The sequence below is a fragment of the Pieris rapae genome, chromosome 17, assembly GCF_905147795.1.
Source record: "Pieris rapae chromosome 17, ilPieRapa1.1, whole genome shotgun sequence".
NCBI classification, from domain to species: Eukaryota; Metazoa; Arthropoda; class Insecta; order Lepidoptera; family Pieridae; genus Pieris; species Pieris rapae.
Genome location: NC_059525.1, coordinates 1,375,736 through 1,390,279, shown reverse-complemented (window position 1 = coordinate 1,390,279; position 14,544 = coordinate 1,375,736). Strand labels below are relative to the sequence as shown.

The following is a 14,544-nucleotide window of genomic DNA, read 5'->3' as shown; positions in this document are numbered from 1 at the left end:
GAGACATGAATACAAATAATACAATTATTTTATTTTACCTAAGATTATTACAGAATTTAATTAATTGTAATAGAATTATTACTATCATTGTTATCATTATTATATATTTTTGTTATTAATGACTACTGATGCAGTGTTGGCCTAGTGGCTTCGGCGTGCGACTCTGAGGTCGTAGGTTCGATCCCCGGCTGTGCACCAATGGAATTTCTTTCTATGTGCGCATTTAACATTTGCTCGAACGGTGAAGGAAAACATCGTGAGAAAACCGACATGTCTTAGACCCAAAAAGTCGACGTGTGTCAGGCACTGGAGGCTTACTACCTACCTATTGCCTATTGGATAAAAATGATCATGAAACAGATTGAAAAATCTGAGATTAGGACCTGAAGAAGTTGTAGCGCCACTGATTTATTTTAATGACTACTGGTAACTGAAATATAAAATATATTGTTTACATTCCACAAAATGTAGTTATCAAGTAACAACTCCATCAATTGTAGTCCAGCAAAATATTGTCAAATAAATACCACTATCACCCAAGTATTAAAAAGAGATAAAAATACTAACTTTTTTTAGAATTTCACTGGTATTACAATTATTTTATATAATAACTACAATTATATTCACATCACTACAATTATTTACAACTAAATCTGTGTAATTGAATAGTTTTAACTAAAGTGCTTATCTGTCTCTTAATATCACAACACAATGTCACAAATACAGAGAAAAAAAATAGTTTTGTTAAGATAGTGCAATGACACTGTTTTGTTTGTTTATATAATACCTGCCTCTAGATTACTGGATTTTAAATACAAATATCTATTTATATTTCAAATTAATTTACACAATTTATGAAGTCATGAATTAAATTTTTCTTCCAAATAAATACAAGTTATTTGAATACCTTAGAAATTTTGGACACATTCATAAATCACTACAAATTATATCTCGTTAAGACAATAACTTAATGTCTCATATCCTATTCTTCAGGTTTATTGTAGAAGAAATACATTGGGAAGTGGCTGGCATTACTAATGTTCATCAACTTTGAATGTTGAATAGTGGTAGGTCCACATTAATAATAATCTCATTTGTCGCCGATGTTGGAGGTGCTTGAGATGTTGGTAATGCATCATTATTTTTTACAACAGGAATAGTATACAACAATTTTTCATTGTGCACTGGCTCTATTTGAGAAATGGCTGTTGTGAAGACATTGATAGGTTTCAGACTAAATTCACTTAGCAAATTCATTTTAATGTCAAATATTACATCATGTATTCTCTTTTTTGCAAGTAATAGGCTTCTTTCACATTTGAGTGAATAAAGTTCATTTGCAATGTATTCACCAAATACTGAAAATTCATCTCTCTTTGCTGTTGAAGAGTTAACTAAGTCGGAATCCAATGTAGTTCTTGTCATTTTAGGTGATAAGGCATCATTTTTAGTCTCATCAGGTGATATTGCATTATCAGTTGATGTATAAATATCCTGAAATATAATAGCAGATAAAGTTCTCATTCAAATGTCACATTCCCAAATTGGGCAACAGCATAATATATTATCTTAAGAAAACTCTTGAAATACAAACTATTAGTTTATTTATTACTTTATTGATTCCGACCAATTGTATAATTGCCGTGACAGTAAGTAATTTGTTTTGAATATACTTTTTGCACGAATACAACTTACCGAATGAACAGGTCTGTATGGCTTATTTGAGTCCTTAAAAAAGTGTAAGTAATCATAGGCATACCAATTTGTTACGTATGTATCATTTGTATTTTGAGAACGGGCCTCTCGAGCTGATTCTCTGTTATATTGAGTCCTCAAGTGCTGTATTTTCTTTGTTATGTGGAAAACTGATATTTTAAATACATTTGCAATCGAACGAAGCTCTTGTTTGCGTTTTTGTTTCCCGCGCTTAGTTTCATAATTCCAAAGCGCTGCATTTACTTGAAGTAATCCGACTAATAGAATGGTTTTCTCGCGAGACCATTCCATTTCAATACTTTCAATAAAACATCGAATTAAATCTGCGTACGAACAAGCAATTTTTAGTTAGTATTAAATAATTTTAGTTCATACTACACAGTTTGAAAACTTGATTCTTCGTCCTGCGATTTCGGATCCAGTTTATTGATTAGTTGCAAGATTTGTTGTTTGTCAAGTTTGCCTCTGTCAGCATTGCCCTGTGTATACGATTTATTAAATAAATAATCTTTCAACCAATAGATTGATTTTTTACAGAATTTCATTTATTGTTATAGAATTATTAGTATAATTGTTATCGTAATCATATATTGTTGTTATTAACGGCTTTAAATCTCTTCAAATCAACTGTTGTACGGGGGTAGGGAAAAGAAAAAGCGCGTAAAGGAAAAATAGGGTAATTTTTTTCCAACGCCGCGAAGAGGTTTCTCAAAAGAGGTTGACTCAAAACTTCATTGTCATTTGTAGATTGTAAAAGAATTTATAGCTGGACTAGGTACCTATATTCTATAAATCTATACTTTCGTTTAGGTCTAGAGTAAAATGATTAAAGAGACATCTACTGTCTTTTTATGTAAACAATGCGGGTAAATTGTGGTTCGCAATAATATACGAATTCTATCGCTTAATCTAATTTTCATTTAACTCCCTAGAGTGCACTGTTGAAAGAGTTTTTGTTATGCTATATGTATAAGTAAATCGAAAAATCAAAATCCCAGTATTACAATTCAACGTTTGAATAAACAATGCTCAGTTTTTTCCGTCATATATTCTTATAAGCGCCATCTATAGCAAAATATTTTACACTAATGTATATTGTGAAGTAAAGTGAACACGACGTAGTTTCTGAAAAAATCCCTAGTTGGAGCTTATTACAAAATGCGATGAATAAAATTAGATTAAGGTATCCTAATTAAGGTATTGACACAGTCTCAAAACTAATTAATTTCATACCATTTTTGAATAGTAAAATAATATAGTATAATTCTTTTGACTTTACTTTTTACTTCTTAAAATAATTATACTTTTGAAAATGATATGGGTGAATAAATGGTATTAATTAAAAAATTAAATTTATTATAATATCAGCCTAATTATTTAGTAAATTTGTATTTAGAATATAAGATCATATTTTTCTTATCTGTTGCTGAACAAAACCCAGTCATAATAATTATATCTAGTATTTTCATAGATTAAATAGAAGAATCATGGAGATATCACTTCACTGATATTAAAAAAAAATGTTTTTCTTACATCAGTAATGCCAGTTGCCAAAAACAACGTTATTTAATTTGATTTTCAATCTAAGAATAAGGTTTTGTTTTCAAATCATTAACTTAATTAAATTCGTAGTATCAAATTAAACAAATATACATTTGTTATCTGTGATTGTTGTTTCAGATCTCGTAACATATGTGGCAGACACATTTCTGCGTGTGTTTAATTGTTATGAAGGCTGACTTTCAGTTCTGTATCGACCCGATAATTACTAGTTCTACGGGAATACAAGAGCTTTGGTCTATGCAATACGTGTGTTAATTACTAAGGCGCGAACGGAATATTATTCAAATAAATTATTTTCTTGTTAATAACAAGAAAATACATGACATTAACAATTTCAAATTTCGAACGTTTCAAAAACTTCAACAAAGTAGGTCAGAAAGCGGTTTACAGGAACGTGGTCACGCACAACCGCTGAGTAAGGACACAGAGTAAATAAAAAGCTTGAATAAAATATTGAAGTGGGGCGACTTCGCTACACATTCCATTGAGGATGCACAATTTATTGGACACCTTCCGTTTCAATTTGCGCGCGATGCGACACTTCATTGGGACTATGAGAATTTAAATTGTGAGATATTTTTTTATTTAAAAACTAGCTTTATTGATATATAATTATTTATGATATCGTATTAAATCAGTTTGACTATTTTACGAGTATATGTATATATTATATTTGATTTGTTTTTTAATTCACCAGATTTAGTAGGACAACCGGGGCAACAGCCCGGGGCCTCCACAAAAGAAAGTCCCCAATATAGAGCTTTCGATAAAAGTGTTTTAAATTCGGACCAGTAAATACTTGTAAAAAAAAAATTCAATCTTCATGTAACCAACAACAGAGCTGGTGCGGCTTGTGATGCGGTTGAAAAAGCTAAAGTCTGCAAATACAGGGGTCTAGGCTCTGAATATGATTTTGTCCCATTTGGTGTCGAGACCCTTGGTCCGTGGGGTCCTAGCGCATTAAAGCTTTTTAGGGAATTATCAAAAAGGTTAGTCGACATCACAGGAGAACGAAGAGCTGGCAGGACTCCTTTTAATAATATTTTTTAATAATTAAATTTTAAGGTTAGTTATTAGATATATTTTTACGTATTATGTTATTTGTTTTAAAAAAAATCTCTTGATATATTTCATATGTTTGTTAAATACTAATTAATATATTCTACTTCGTTTACAATAAATTATTGATTGAAAAACTTGACCGAAAAATAATTGTTCATTTTATCTAAGTAACAAAATGGGGGCAATCCACTCCTTTGTTGCCCCGAGGCCTCCAAACATCTAAATGCGGCCCTGTCATTACACAATATTATAGTAAATGCAAATTGTATATTGTTCACGGTTAATTGGAAATAAACAGGCTTTATTATGAATAATATATTGGTCTCTATACAATACGTATACAATTTATTATGAAGAGAACTGAAATGTAAACAAACGTTTGAATCAAAAGGTATACCTTAAAGCGATTATAATAGATAAATGGAAATATCTATACTCTCACCACCACACTTAACTAGTTCTATGATTCTTACTACTTATGGTGTAATTCAATAAGCCAGCGCGGAGCCTGTAGTAAATTTTATCAAAGGGCACAAGTTTAGGGTATTAAATAAAACAAAAAATGTTAGAAATATGTTTTTTTTTTAAATTAATATCGACAAATTTAGAGATAGACTTATTTAAACAATTCATGCTCTGCTATCTGCAACAAAGTGAGATGATTAAGACGTTCTTATAAATAAATAAAAATCTGGCAGCTTGAAAGATAGATGTGGTATAGATGTTAGTTTAAATATATCGTAAGTTTGTAAAATACTTACTTATTTTTACGATTTAACGTGACGAAATTTAAAGTTTAAAGTTTTTAAGGTGCTTATATCAATTAATATTTTTTTATTATGGTTACAGGTTTCATTACGGGTACGTCTCAGCGCGGGGCCCCCAAATTCGCGTGGCCCCGCGGGCTATTCTTGCTACTGATATTAGATATATACAACAAGAATTATATACATGACGGTGCTGCAATACCGAATTCTTTTCTCCGTTTCTGCATTATTTTGAAAGACGTATTCATGTCAAAAATAATAAAAAGTACGCCATTGTTCAAAATCATGCGCAACTTACACTTTATCCTTAGGGACCACAGTTCAGGAATCCTAAAGCTGGCCAAATTGCGACTTAATTCAACACTTTCGTGTACTTTTTTCCTCGAATTTCGGGTATATTCAAATTTTATGTGGGTTGAATTGCTTCTAGTTGCACTTTAGCGGAAGTTTATGTTCTAATGCAATAGCCAAGAAGAAGGGGTTAGGGGGTTTTATCCGCGCACCACCGCTATGTGGAACCGGCTGCCCACTGAATAATATCCGAACCAATTCGACTGAGGTTCAAAAAAAGTACAAATTCTTGAAAGGGCGGCGTACTTGCGAGCCCTCTGGCAGTGTCCATGGGCGGCGGTATCACTTAACATCAGGTGAGTCTTCAGTCCGTTGGCCTCCTATTACATAAACTATTCAAAGTCAAATTCATTTTTTGATATAGGTAACACAATACACTTATGAACGACAAAAAATAAATATATCTTAAATACTTCTAATTTAACATTAACCGCCAGTTCTCAAATCAAGAACGGAAGAGGAGAAGGCAATAAACTCTTCGCTATATAGGAAATTATGAAAACCTCTAAACGATATATTTATTTACAAAGAATATTTCCACATCCTATGAACATTTTTATTAGGTTCAATGTATTACATTTTGTCTATTTTTAGTGGCGAGAGGAGCAAACCGGTAAGAGGCCACACCACCGCCCATGGGCATACTTATTCTGCCAGAAACATCGCCAATGTCTTTCTAGCCTTTAGGTTAAATTTAAAATGCAAGTGAGTAGACTTCATCTAAAGATAAATGCAAAAGAATGTAAACTACAACCCATTGATTAAGTTAGTGAAAGAAAACCAAAAATTAGATTCTGTATAAAATTTAGATTTGTCGAAATTGAAATAACATTTCTTTAAGAAAAATAATACATACAAGCTAAGTAAAACGAGATAAACAAACATCAATATAAATAGCAATTTATTTCAAAGAAAAATGTTCCTTACAATTATTGCCTTAGCTCCGTACAACGCAAACTGATGTTATTTTTCATCCTCGAAGAGAAATATTGGATAGACAATGATTTGTACTTCTGAACTTAACAAAGGCTTTCCCAGGGTACAAATAAGCACCTTTAAACGAATAAGAATTCTAAGCGGTTTTAAAAGTGCCATAAATCTTCTAAATATTCTTGAATTAAAACAAAGAAATAAGTTGAATGTTTTTTTACGGACACTATGCACATGTAGACCAGTGTCGATAATTTTTGAAACCAAAAAAAATTACAGTAGGATGAAACCCATTAGAAATGCAGGGGAATATGATCAAAATGAAAGGAAAAATAAATTACGGTCGATCCGAGTTCGGGAAGTGGGAGGGGGGTGACTTTTAAGGGGGAAAAATGGTTTATCTTGATTTCCGGCGAAACTACCAGTCCTATGGAAAAAAGTTAAATGGCAAAGTTGTAGGTCATGAAAAGATCTACAACTTTGATATTTACAATTTTTTCACATAACCTCAAAATTTAGGTGAAAAATTCAAAAAACCAAGTTTTTGGTTTTTTATTTATATCTTTTTTAAAAAGTTTTTTTTTTCTACGAAATTTGGTGAAAACTTACCTTATTATGTCCCAAATATACTGTAATTTATTTGATTAAAAATATTTATTTTTTCGCCTCATTTTAACTTAATATCAAAAAAGCACCCTAATTTTCAATCGAAAATTCTGACGTCAAAATTTCAGCTTTTTTCAAAAAGTTTGGGGGCTTTTTGTTCGTTGAAATATCTACTTTCTGATGGTGTAAAAAAAAATATACATTACTATAGGAAATATTATTAGAAAATGCAAAAAATTGAAAAAACCTCAAATTCGAAAATTGTCTTTTAATTAGGTACAATTTTGAGGTATTTATTAAAATTTACACTTTAATTACTCAAAAAACGTAAGATTTCATGCTTCATTGATAAACGAAAAAATTGCAAATTAAAATATACTTCTATAATTAACAAACAAATAAGTTAATAAAGTTAATATTTAATAAGACATCTACAATATTTTGAAAAAGTTGTAGAATCTTCTGTAAATAATATTTGTAGATGCCTATTTATTGCTGTTTTAAGATAATTTATATACCTGAGTGACCTTCGGTGAATTTTAGCCCAGTGTAAGTTATTTCATTGAGAAGTCGGGAGGACCTAGGAGGGTCTGGGCCTTACTGCTACCTGCTATTTCGTAGCAGCTGTAAAAACCGTTAGCCAGTATTCGAGATACAGAGTAGTGTACAACATCGTTTTTAAAAATACACCTGCAGGCTGAGTTACTCTAAGTGATTTGTGAGAAATTTACTTTATTCAAAGAAAAATTCAAAATTCACTTTATTAACTTTATTAACTTATTTGTTTGTTAATTATAGAAGTATATTTTAATTTGCAATTTTTTCGTTTATCAATGAAGCATGAAATCTTACGTTTTTTGAGTAATTAAAGTGTAAATTTTAATAAATACCTCAAAATTGTACCTAATTAAAAGACAATTTTCGAATTTGAGGTTTTTTCAATTTTTTGCATTTTCTAATAATATTTCCTATAGTAATGTATATTTTTTTTTACACCATCAGAAAGTAGATATTTCAACGAACAAAAAGCCCCCAAACTTTTTGAAAAAAGCTGAAATTTTGACGTCAGAATTTTCGATTGAAAATTAGGGTGCTTTTTTGATATTAAGTTAAAATGAGGCGAAAAAATAAATATTTTTAATCAAATAAATTACAGTATATTTGGGACATAATAAGGTAAGTTTTCACCAAATTTCGTAGAAAAAAAAAACTTTTTAAAAAAGATATAAATAAAAAACCAAAAACTTGGTTTTTTGAATTTTTCACCTAAATTTTGAGGTTATGTGAAAAAATTGTAAATATCAAAGTTGTAGATCTTTTCATGACCTACAACTTTGCCATTTAACTTTTTTCCATAGGACTGGTAGTTTCGCCGGAAATCAAGATAAACCATTTTTCCCCCTTAAAAGTCACCCCCCTCCCACTTCCCGAACTCGGATCGACCGTAATTTATTTTTCCTTTCATTTTGATCATATTCCCCTGCATTTCTAATGGGTTTCATCCTACTGTAATTTTTTTTCGTTTTTTACTATTTTTGAAGGCTTCGGCACTGGTCTAATGCTTTTTAATTTCCGTTTCTAATCACATAACAGATTTTTATTTTATTTTTTAATTATGTAAATTTAATGACGTTGTGGTTTATGACATTTTCCTTTGAATAATTGTATTGTAGAGGGAGGGTAAAACTTGCTGAGTTTCTTGCCTGTTCTTCTCAGAACAAGGCCTCGTGGGAGTTTTGTGAACGGATGACGTAGTCTTGTTCTTTCGCGAATTTTGTAGACGTTTTTGACATTCATAAGCATGCCCTAAGACGCATCTAAAATGAATAAACGAATTTCGATTTTAAATTTCAAACCCTTATTTCTAATTTTATTGGTAATTATAACAATCAAATACACGGTATTTACAATTTTCAAAAAAAAAGTTTGGTCCTCTGCACCATCTTTTATTAGCAACTCTGCCCTTGAATCCACTAGAGTTTGACCATTTTGGTTTAAACCAGTTGACCATAGTTTGTACTCACAATGAAGTACTATACTCCCCGATTGGGTAAAGGGCTCTTCTAGGGTATTTCTACATGTTATAATAGATAACGATTCTTTACAGTCGTATTTTGGGTTTAGTACTAGTTCGATCACATGACCTCAAACTTTACTGATTTAATCACTTACTCGTATAAATAAGTGTATAGACTAGTGCCTTATACCAAACTGAGTTTGACTTTTAAGACAGCTAAGGACGGCTTAAGTGTTGTGCAGTAAAACACAATACCTAAAAATTGGTATCTTTTTTATCGAATCCAATAATGAATTAGCGCTCGAGTCATACAGCTAGAATAAAGATATCATTATGTGAACTCTTTCACATTTCAATGAGTCGTTATTTGAACCTCGTCCAAACGCACTTGAGCAGGTTTGGCAACGCAACGCATGGATTAATTTCCTGCTGACCCCGATGTGATTGCCAAAGCTCACGATCATCATTGTTCAGGGTTGATAGTCGTTGATATCCTGTGCCTTTTAAATAAATGAATATCCTTTATATAAAACTGACTTTTCTAGATATAAAAAATATTCTAACCACGAATGATATAATTTTCAGGGTCACTGAATCAGTGTAGAAGGAAGACCTCTAATAGGCAACGATGGCGGAACATTGTGAAGCGCATCACATCTGCCCTTTCTATTACCACAACTACATAGCGATCATGTGGTCACATAGCTGTCAAGACTGTACCGGATAAGAAGAAGATACAATTACGTACTAATGATCATTTCATTTCTATTACTCTATTTTAAGATCTACACATCACATTTTAATGCCAGCAGCTTATCATAGAAATTTTTCTTTGAGTTATTTGACTGAAATTAGTATTTGTTAAGTTTAAAAAAATACTTATATATCCTTAAGTATTTTTAAATTGAATACGACAAATTTATTGTAATAGGTGGGAGTGGAGAAAATTCTGAACATGAAAAAAAAAATTATCCTATGTATATCCGTCTCCTGACTAAAGTAGCTTCCACCCATTCTCACAAGTAATTTCGTATTTTTAATTATATAGTGGCAGCCCTAGTATAAAAGCCTCTAAAACTGTTCTGAATGTTTAATATTGAGCCTTTGTGAAGCCTTCAAAATCATCGTTTATGCGTTTCGTCGTAATTGGATGACCATTGTTAGTTCGATGCTTTAATAATGATATTACCGTAACGTCTGGATTTTCATTTTCAAAATGGCACTTTAATTTAAATAACCATAGCGATTGAAATTTTTAGCTAACCATGTTTCACATTTCCGCGTCTGTTATAAAATTTATTTTGTATATAATTTGTGATAAGCCACGTGCTAATTTATTGCACACAGAAATAAAAAATCTATCGTACAGATTTGTACTGTTTGACAATAATTATTTTTCCTATAAAATAAATAACGTCTGGAAGAATATTTAAATACAATAATAATTTCTTTTCAACTATTTGACTAACCTAATTTACACTAACTTATGATTGATATGGTTATTTAATGTAATAGGAGGCAAACGGGCAGGAGGCTCATTTAATGTTTAGTGATACCGCTGCCCGAAGGCTCGCAAGTGCGTTGTCGGCCTTAGAAAAATACGTTTAGATAATAGAAAAGTACGTCCCTTGTATCCGCTTATGTACCCGACCCTGTTTGTTCTGGGTATGGTGGGGTACGACCAGCTACGCCTCAGAAGAGAGGTAGCTGTGACCGTTTATATATTTAAAATACTTACAGGTCGGGTGCATAATCCGGATATAATGGAGAGACTGGGTCAACGGGTACCAAGTAGAAACCTGAGGCTTACGTCTAAGCTTTTGGATGTACCGCGCGCACATTCCAACTTGGTTAGCAAAGCGCCACTCACGCGAGCAATACAGATCATTAACAAAATTTCCATTGAGGTGGACCTATTTGTTTGTACGCTGGCTGAGTTCACAAGAGTTGCTTGCTATATTGTTAGTTATAGGATTTAGGAATTTAAGTTTAATTTTTTAATGTTTGTATGTAGGTTAGTTGGTGTGGGTAATATAATGGAATTCTATCGCATTAGTTGTAACTGTTAAGATAAGAAAATTTACTGGAAATAAATAAATAAACGTTTTTTTCTTGACTTTAAATACTTCATTGGGCACCTAGTTCCAAAAACTGGTTATGCGTGGAAAAAACTGCCTTATGGAATGCTCATTTGTGGAACTCATCTGCAGGTTTATATTTTGTAACTATTGTACACAGAAAAACAACAGCATTACGGTCATCGACAGGTTCTCTTTGGTTGAGAGTATATAGAACTTATTTAACGGATTCATACACGAATTTTTTGCATTATTTTTACATTCTAAAATTCAAATATAGTCAGGCCCTGTAATTTATATAACCATATTTTAAAGTTTGTGAGAAATAACAAAATATACCATCAGGAAGGGTGGAGGAGGTGATAAATTTCGAGAGGACAGCATCCGCTCTGATAACACTCGGCCAGTGTGTGGCAAGTTGTTTTCTTAGATCATTTTAGTCAAAACCATACAACCTATCAATAGTAACACTCTTATTTGTAAAACATATTTAATTATTTATAAGTAATCTTACAGCTTATACTTATACATATTGTAAGAGAAAACACTAAAATAATACAGAAAGCCAAAAGAGATTACATAGATAAACAATATCACTACATATTATAAAATAAAGTCGCTTTCTCTGTCCCTATATCCCTATGTCCTATTCCAAAGATTTAAGCATGTATGCTTAAATCTTTGAAACTACGCAACGGATTTTGATGCGGTTTTTTTTAATAGATAGAGTGATTCAAGAGGAAGGTTTATATGTATCCATTGTGTATTACATCCATTAATTGGGACTAGTGCTGGGCAGGCTACCGCTAATTAATTTGATATATTATAGTATTGTACACATTGAAAAGGTCTACAGAAAAGTCAGTGATGGTATGTATCTATCTCTTATGGATAACCCACATTTTTATATACAACGTTCACAGATTTTCTGTAGTGTATTTAGTATCAGCATTGTACCCGTGCGAAGCCGGGGCGGGTCGCTAGTTAACAAATATAATGTAAAATAAACTTAATCAGCAGACTCAGTTTTAGTAATGAGATACTAAAATTATTATTTTGTATTAATTTATTGTGTTAAATTTTGACAACAAATCTGAAGATAGAGATATCTATTGACACCAATGTACATTTTTTTACGATAAAGTTCCGTTCCATCATAGAGATGTCTCTAGGTTCGTCGTTACAACTTTTCGTCTTATTTTTTCCGTCTTCCCCTTCCGCAACGCGCGGTAAGGAACTTCGTTCCAATATTTTCTTTACAAGATGAAACATAAGACAATTAACAATTTGTATACCATAATTCACCATATTCATAAACAACCACTCATTCGGTAACTCACCTACATAAGTATAAAGAAACCACAAGTAGCGATCGAATCCAACTGAATCAAACAGTGCAAATTAAGTTTGTCAATCTAAACTGGATGTTGTATAAACAAGTGCTCGACAAACAAGCCGGATTGGAATCGCAGTGGCTTTAGATTGACCGTAAATATATTTAGGCCTATAATAGATTCGACTAGGGATGTTAGGAAGACCCGATCTCAAAATTTTAGAATTAATTCTGTAAAGATGAAATCTAAATTGTATGCATTATTTCCTTTGATTCTGTTAATAAAAAAAGAGTTGATGTTTCTCCATAATTACGATATTAATAATAAATAATTTTAACTTTGTCATTTTAAATACACGCAATACTCGTTGAGCGAGTTTGTTTATCTTGCCGAAGCCGCTTACAAATTATTTGAAGAAGTCTATTAGGTATGAGGGTGTGCAATTATTAATATATATGTTACAGTCACAGTGATTAAATAGATAGTATACATAATGACTGGTCATTATATATAATAACAAAATTGACTAGACAATATGATAAATTAATCACTTCATCCGGATATTATTCATAATAGCGGGTCAAAGTTAACCAAAGTAATAAATACGGTCTAACTGACTATAAAAATAATACTTATGACTCAGTTAATGAATGTCAGTTCATTTTAAATATTTTATTATTGTAGTCTTCAACGATAGATACCAAATACTTGTATTAATATGTTCTTTTTTGTTGTTTTTAACGGCTAGTAAGCTTTAAGTTTACTTTATAAAGTTTAATTACATTATAACAATGTTAATTAATGTAGAATTATTATCTATGGCAATGTCATTTTAATTCTTAATATAAACCTTAACAGTACCTACTTGTTTTATTACATTATCCAAGTCTTTGAAGATATTATATAAAATTGCTAGTTAATGTGTTTAATTGCGTGTCAATTATCACTTTATCTAAATTGAGTAGACATTATAAATAATGGCTAGATATTATACATAATATCCAGATTAATTACTTTGGCTGTAACATATATACAATTGCAATAGTGATGTGTTTGACAATTTCAAATGGTCAGTAAAGATACATGTTAGAGTGGTAACTAAAATTGAGACGGCTAATGGCGACGTGTATCTCCCTCGTATATATACATATTAATATTAAGTTCCTCATGTAAATAAAATATTTTTTTTGTAATGAGAAATAATGTTCTAAAACATTTAAATGTGTCAACGATTTTGACTCTCTTGGATTTCATCGGCCGATATTGAGGTGTAGTACAAAATTTCACCCATAACGCATCTAGGTATGTTCACAAAATTATGTATGCTGTTATTAATTATTATAGTTATTAATAAAAAAAACAAAATAGTAATCGCAACTATGATCACAACATAAATTGTGTATGCACAAAGTAGAATGAGTCTTCAAAACTTTTCTTAACATAATAATGAAAGTATTTTACAAAGTTTTGTAAAATAAATTGTGTTTAAGTATAGATTTTGATTTCTAGAAATAATTTAGAACAAAAAGGTGAGTGAAGTTGCGGACAAAACATTGTTATCGCAATTTCCTATTAAAGTTTCTGCAATAAAGGACGTTTTGTTGTTTTAAAGTTATCCAGTAAAGTTATAGTGGAAAGTAGTACCCACTGACGTAACTGTCCTTTACAGAGTGCAACCACAGTTTACTTACGAGTGTCTTGAGAAAATTAAGAATTCTGAAAGTACGTATTCAAAATTCTCACTAGATGGCGTTAATATGGAAATATTTGCATAGACTCCGATCATTATATCAAATTGTTAACTGTCAATTTCATATGGTGGTTTTCGCTGACCACGATTGTCGAAAAGCACTTAAAACGTGCAGTTTTGTAATTAATTTTTTATATAGAATATAGGAAACATATTTTTTTACATACTTAAATGTGCAAACTACACTATTCAAATCGCAAAAATATAGCCAAAGATTATATATACATAAATTTTTACGAAACATAAATTGAAAAAAAATTGTCTGATATTTAAATATTCTTTAACTTCTGGTTAATTTTATTATTTTATGTAACATAAACAGGCTGGAGGAGGCTCAACTCATGTTAAGTGATACCACCGCCCATGGACA

General features: G+C 31.2%; 1 protein-coding gene across 1 annotated transcript; it reads right to left on the bottom strand.

Annotated features, from left to right (window-relative positions):
* Positions 1 to 861: 861 nt before the first annotated feature.
* LOC110997386 lies at positions 862 to 2,126 on the bottom strand. Its single transcript, XM_022265525.2, has 2 exons — positions 1,696 to 2,126; positions 862 to 1,494 (listed from the first exon to the last, which is right to left on the bottom strand). The coding sequence occupies exons 1-2, from the start codon at positions 2,005 to 2,007 to the stop codon at positions 1,045 to 1,047; spliced, it is 762 nt and encodes a 253-aa protein (XP_022121217.2). The 5' UTR covers positions 2,008 to 2,126; the 3' UTR covers positions 862 to 1,044.
* Between the last annotated feature and the right edge of the window lie 12,418 nt (positions 2,127 to 14,544).

Bases quoted from the DNA above. Each gene is read 5' to 3' on its own strand.
- LOC110997386 (XM_022265525.2), bottom strand. From the start codon at position 2,007: ATGGAATGGTCTCGCGAGAAAACCATTCTATTAGTCGGATTACTTCAA. The intron at 1,495-1,695 runs GTAAGTTGTATT...ATTATATTTCAG, and splicing joins CATACAGACCTGTTCATTCG to GATATTTATACATCAACTGA.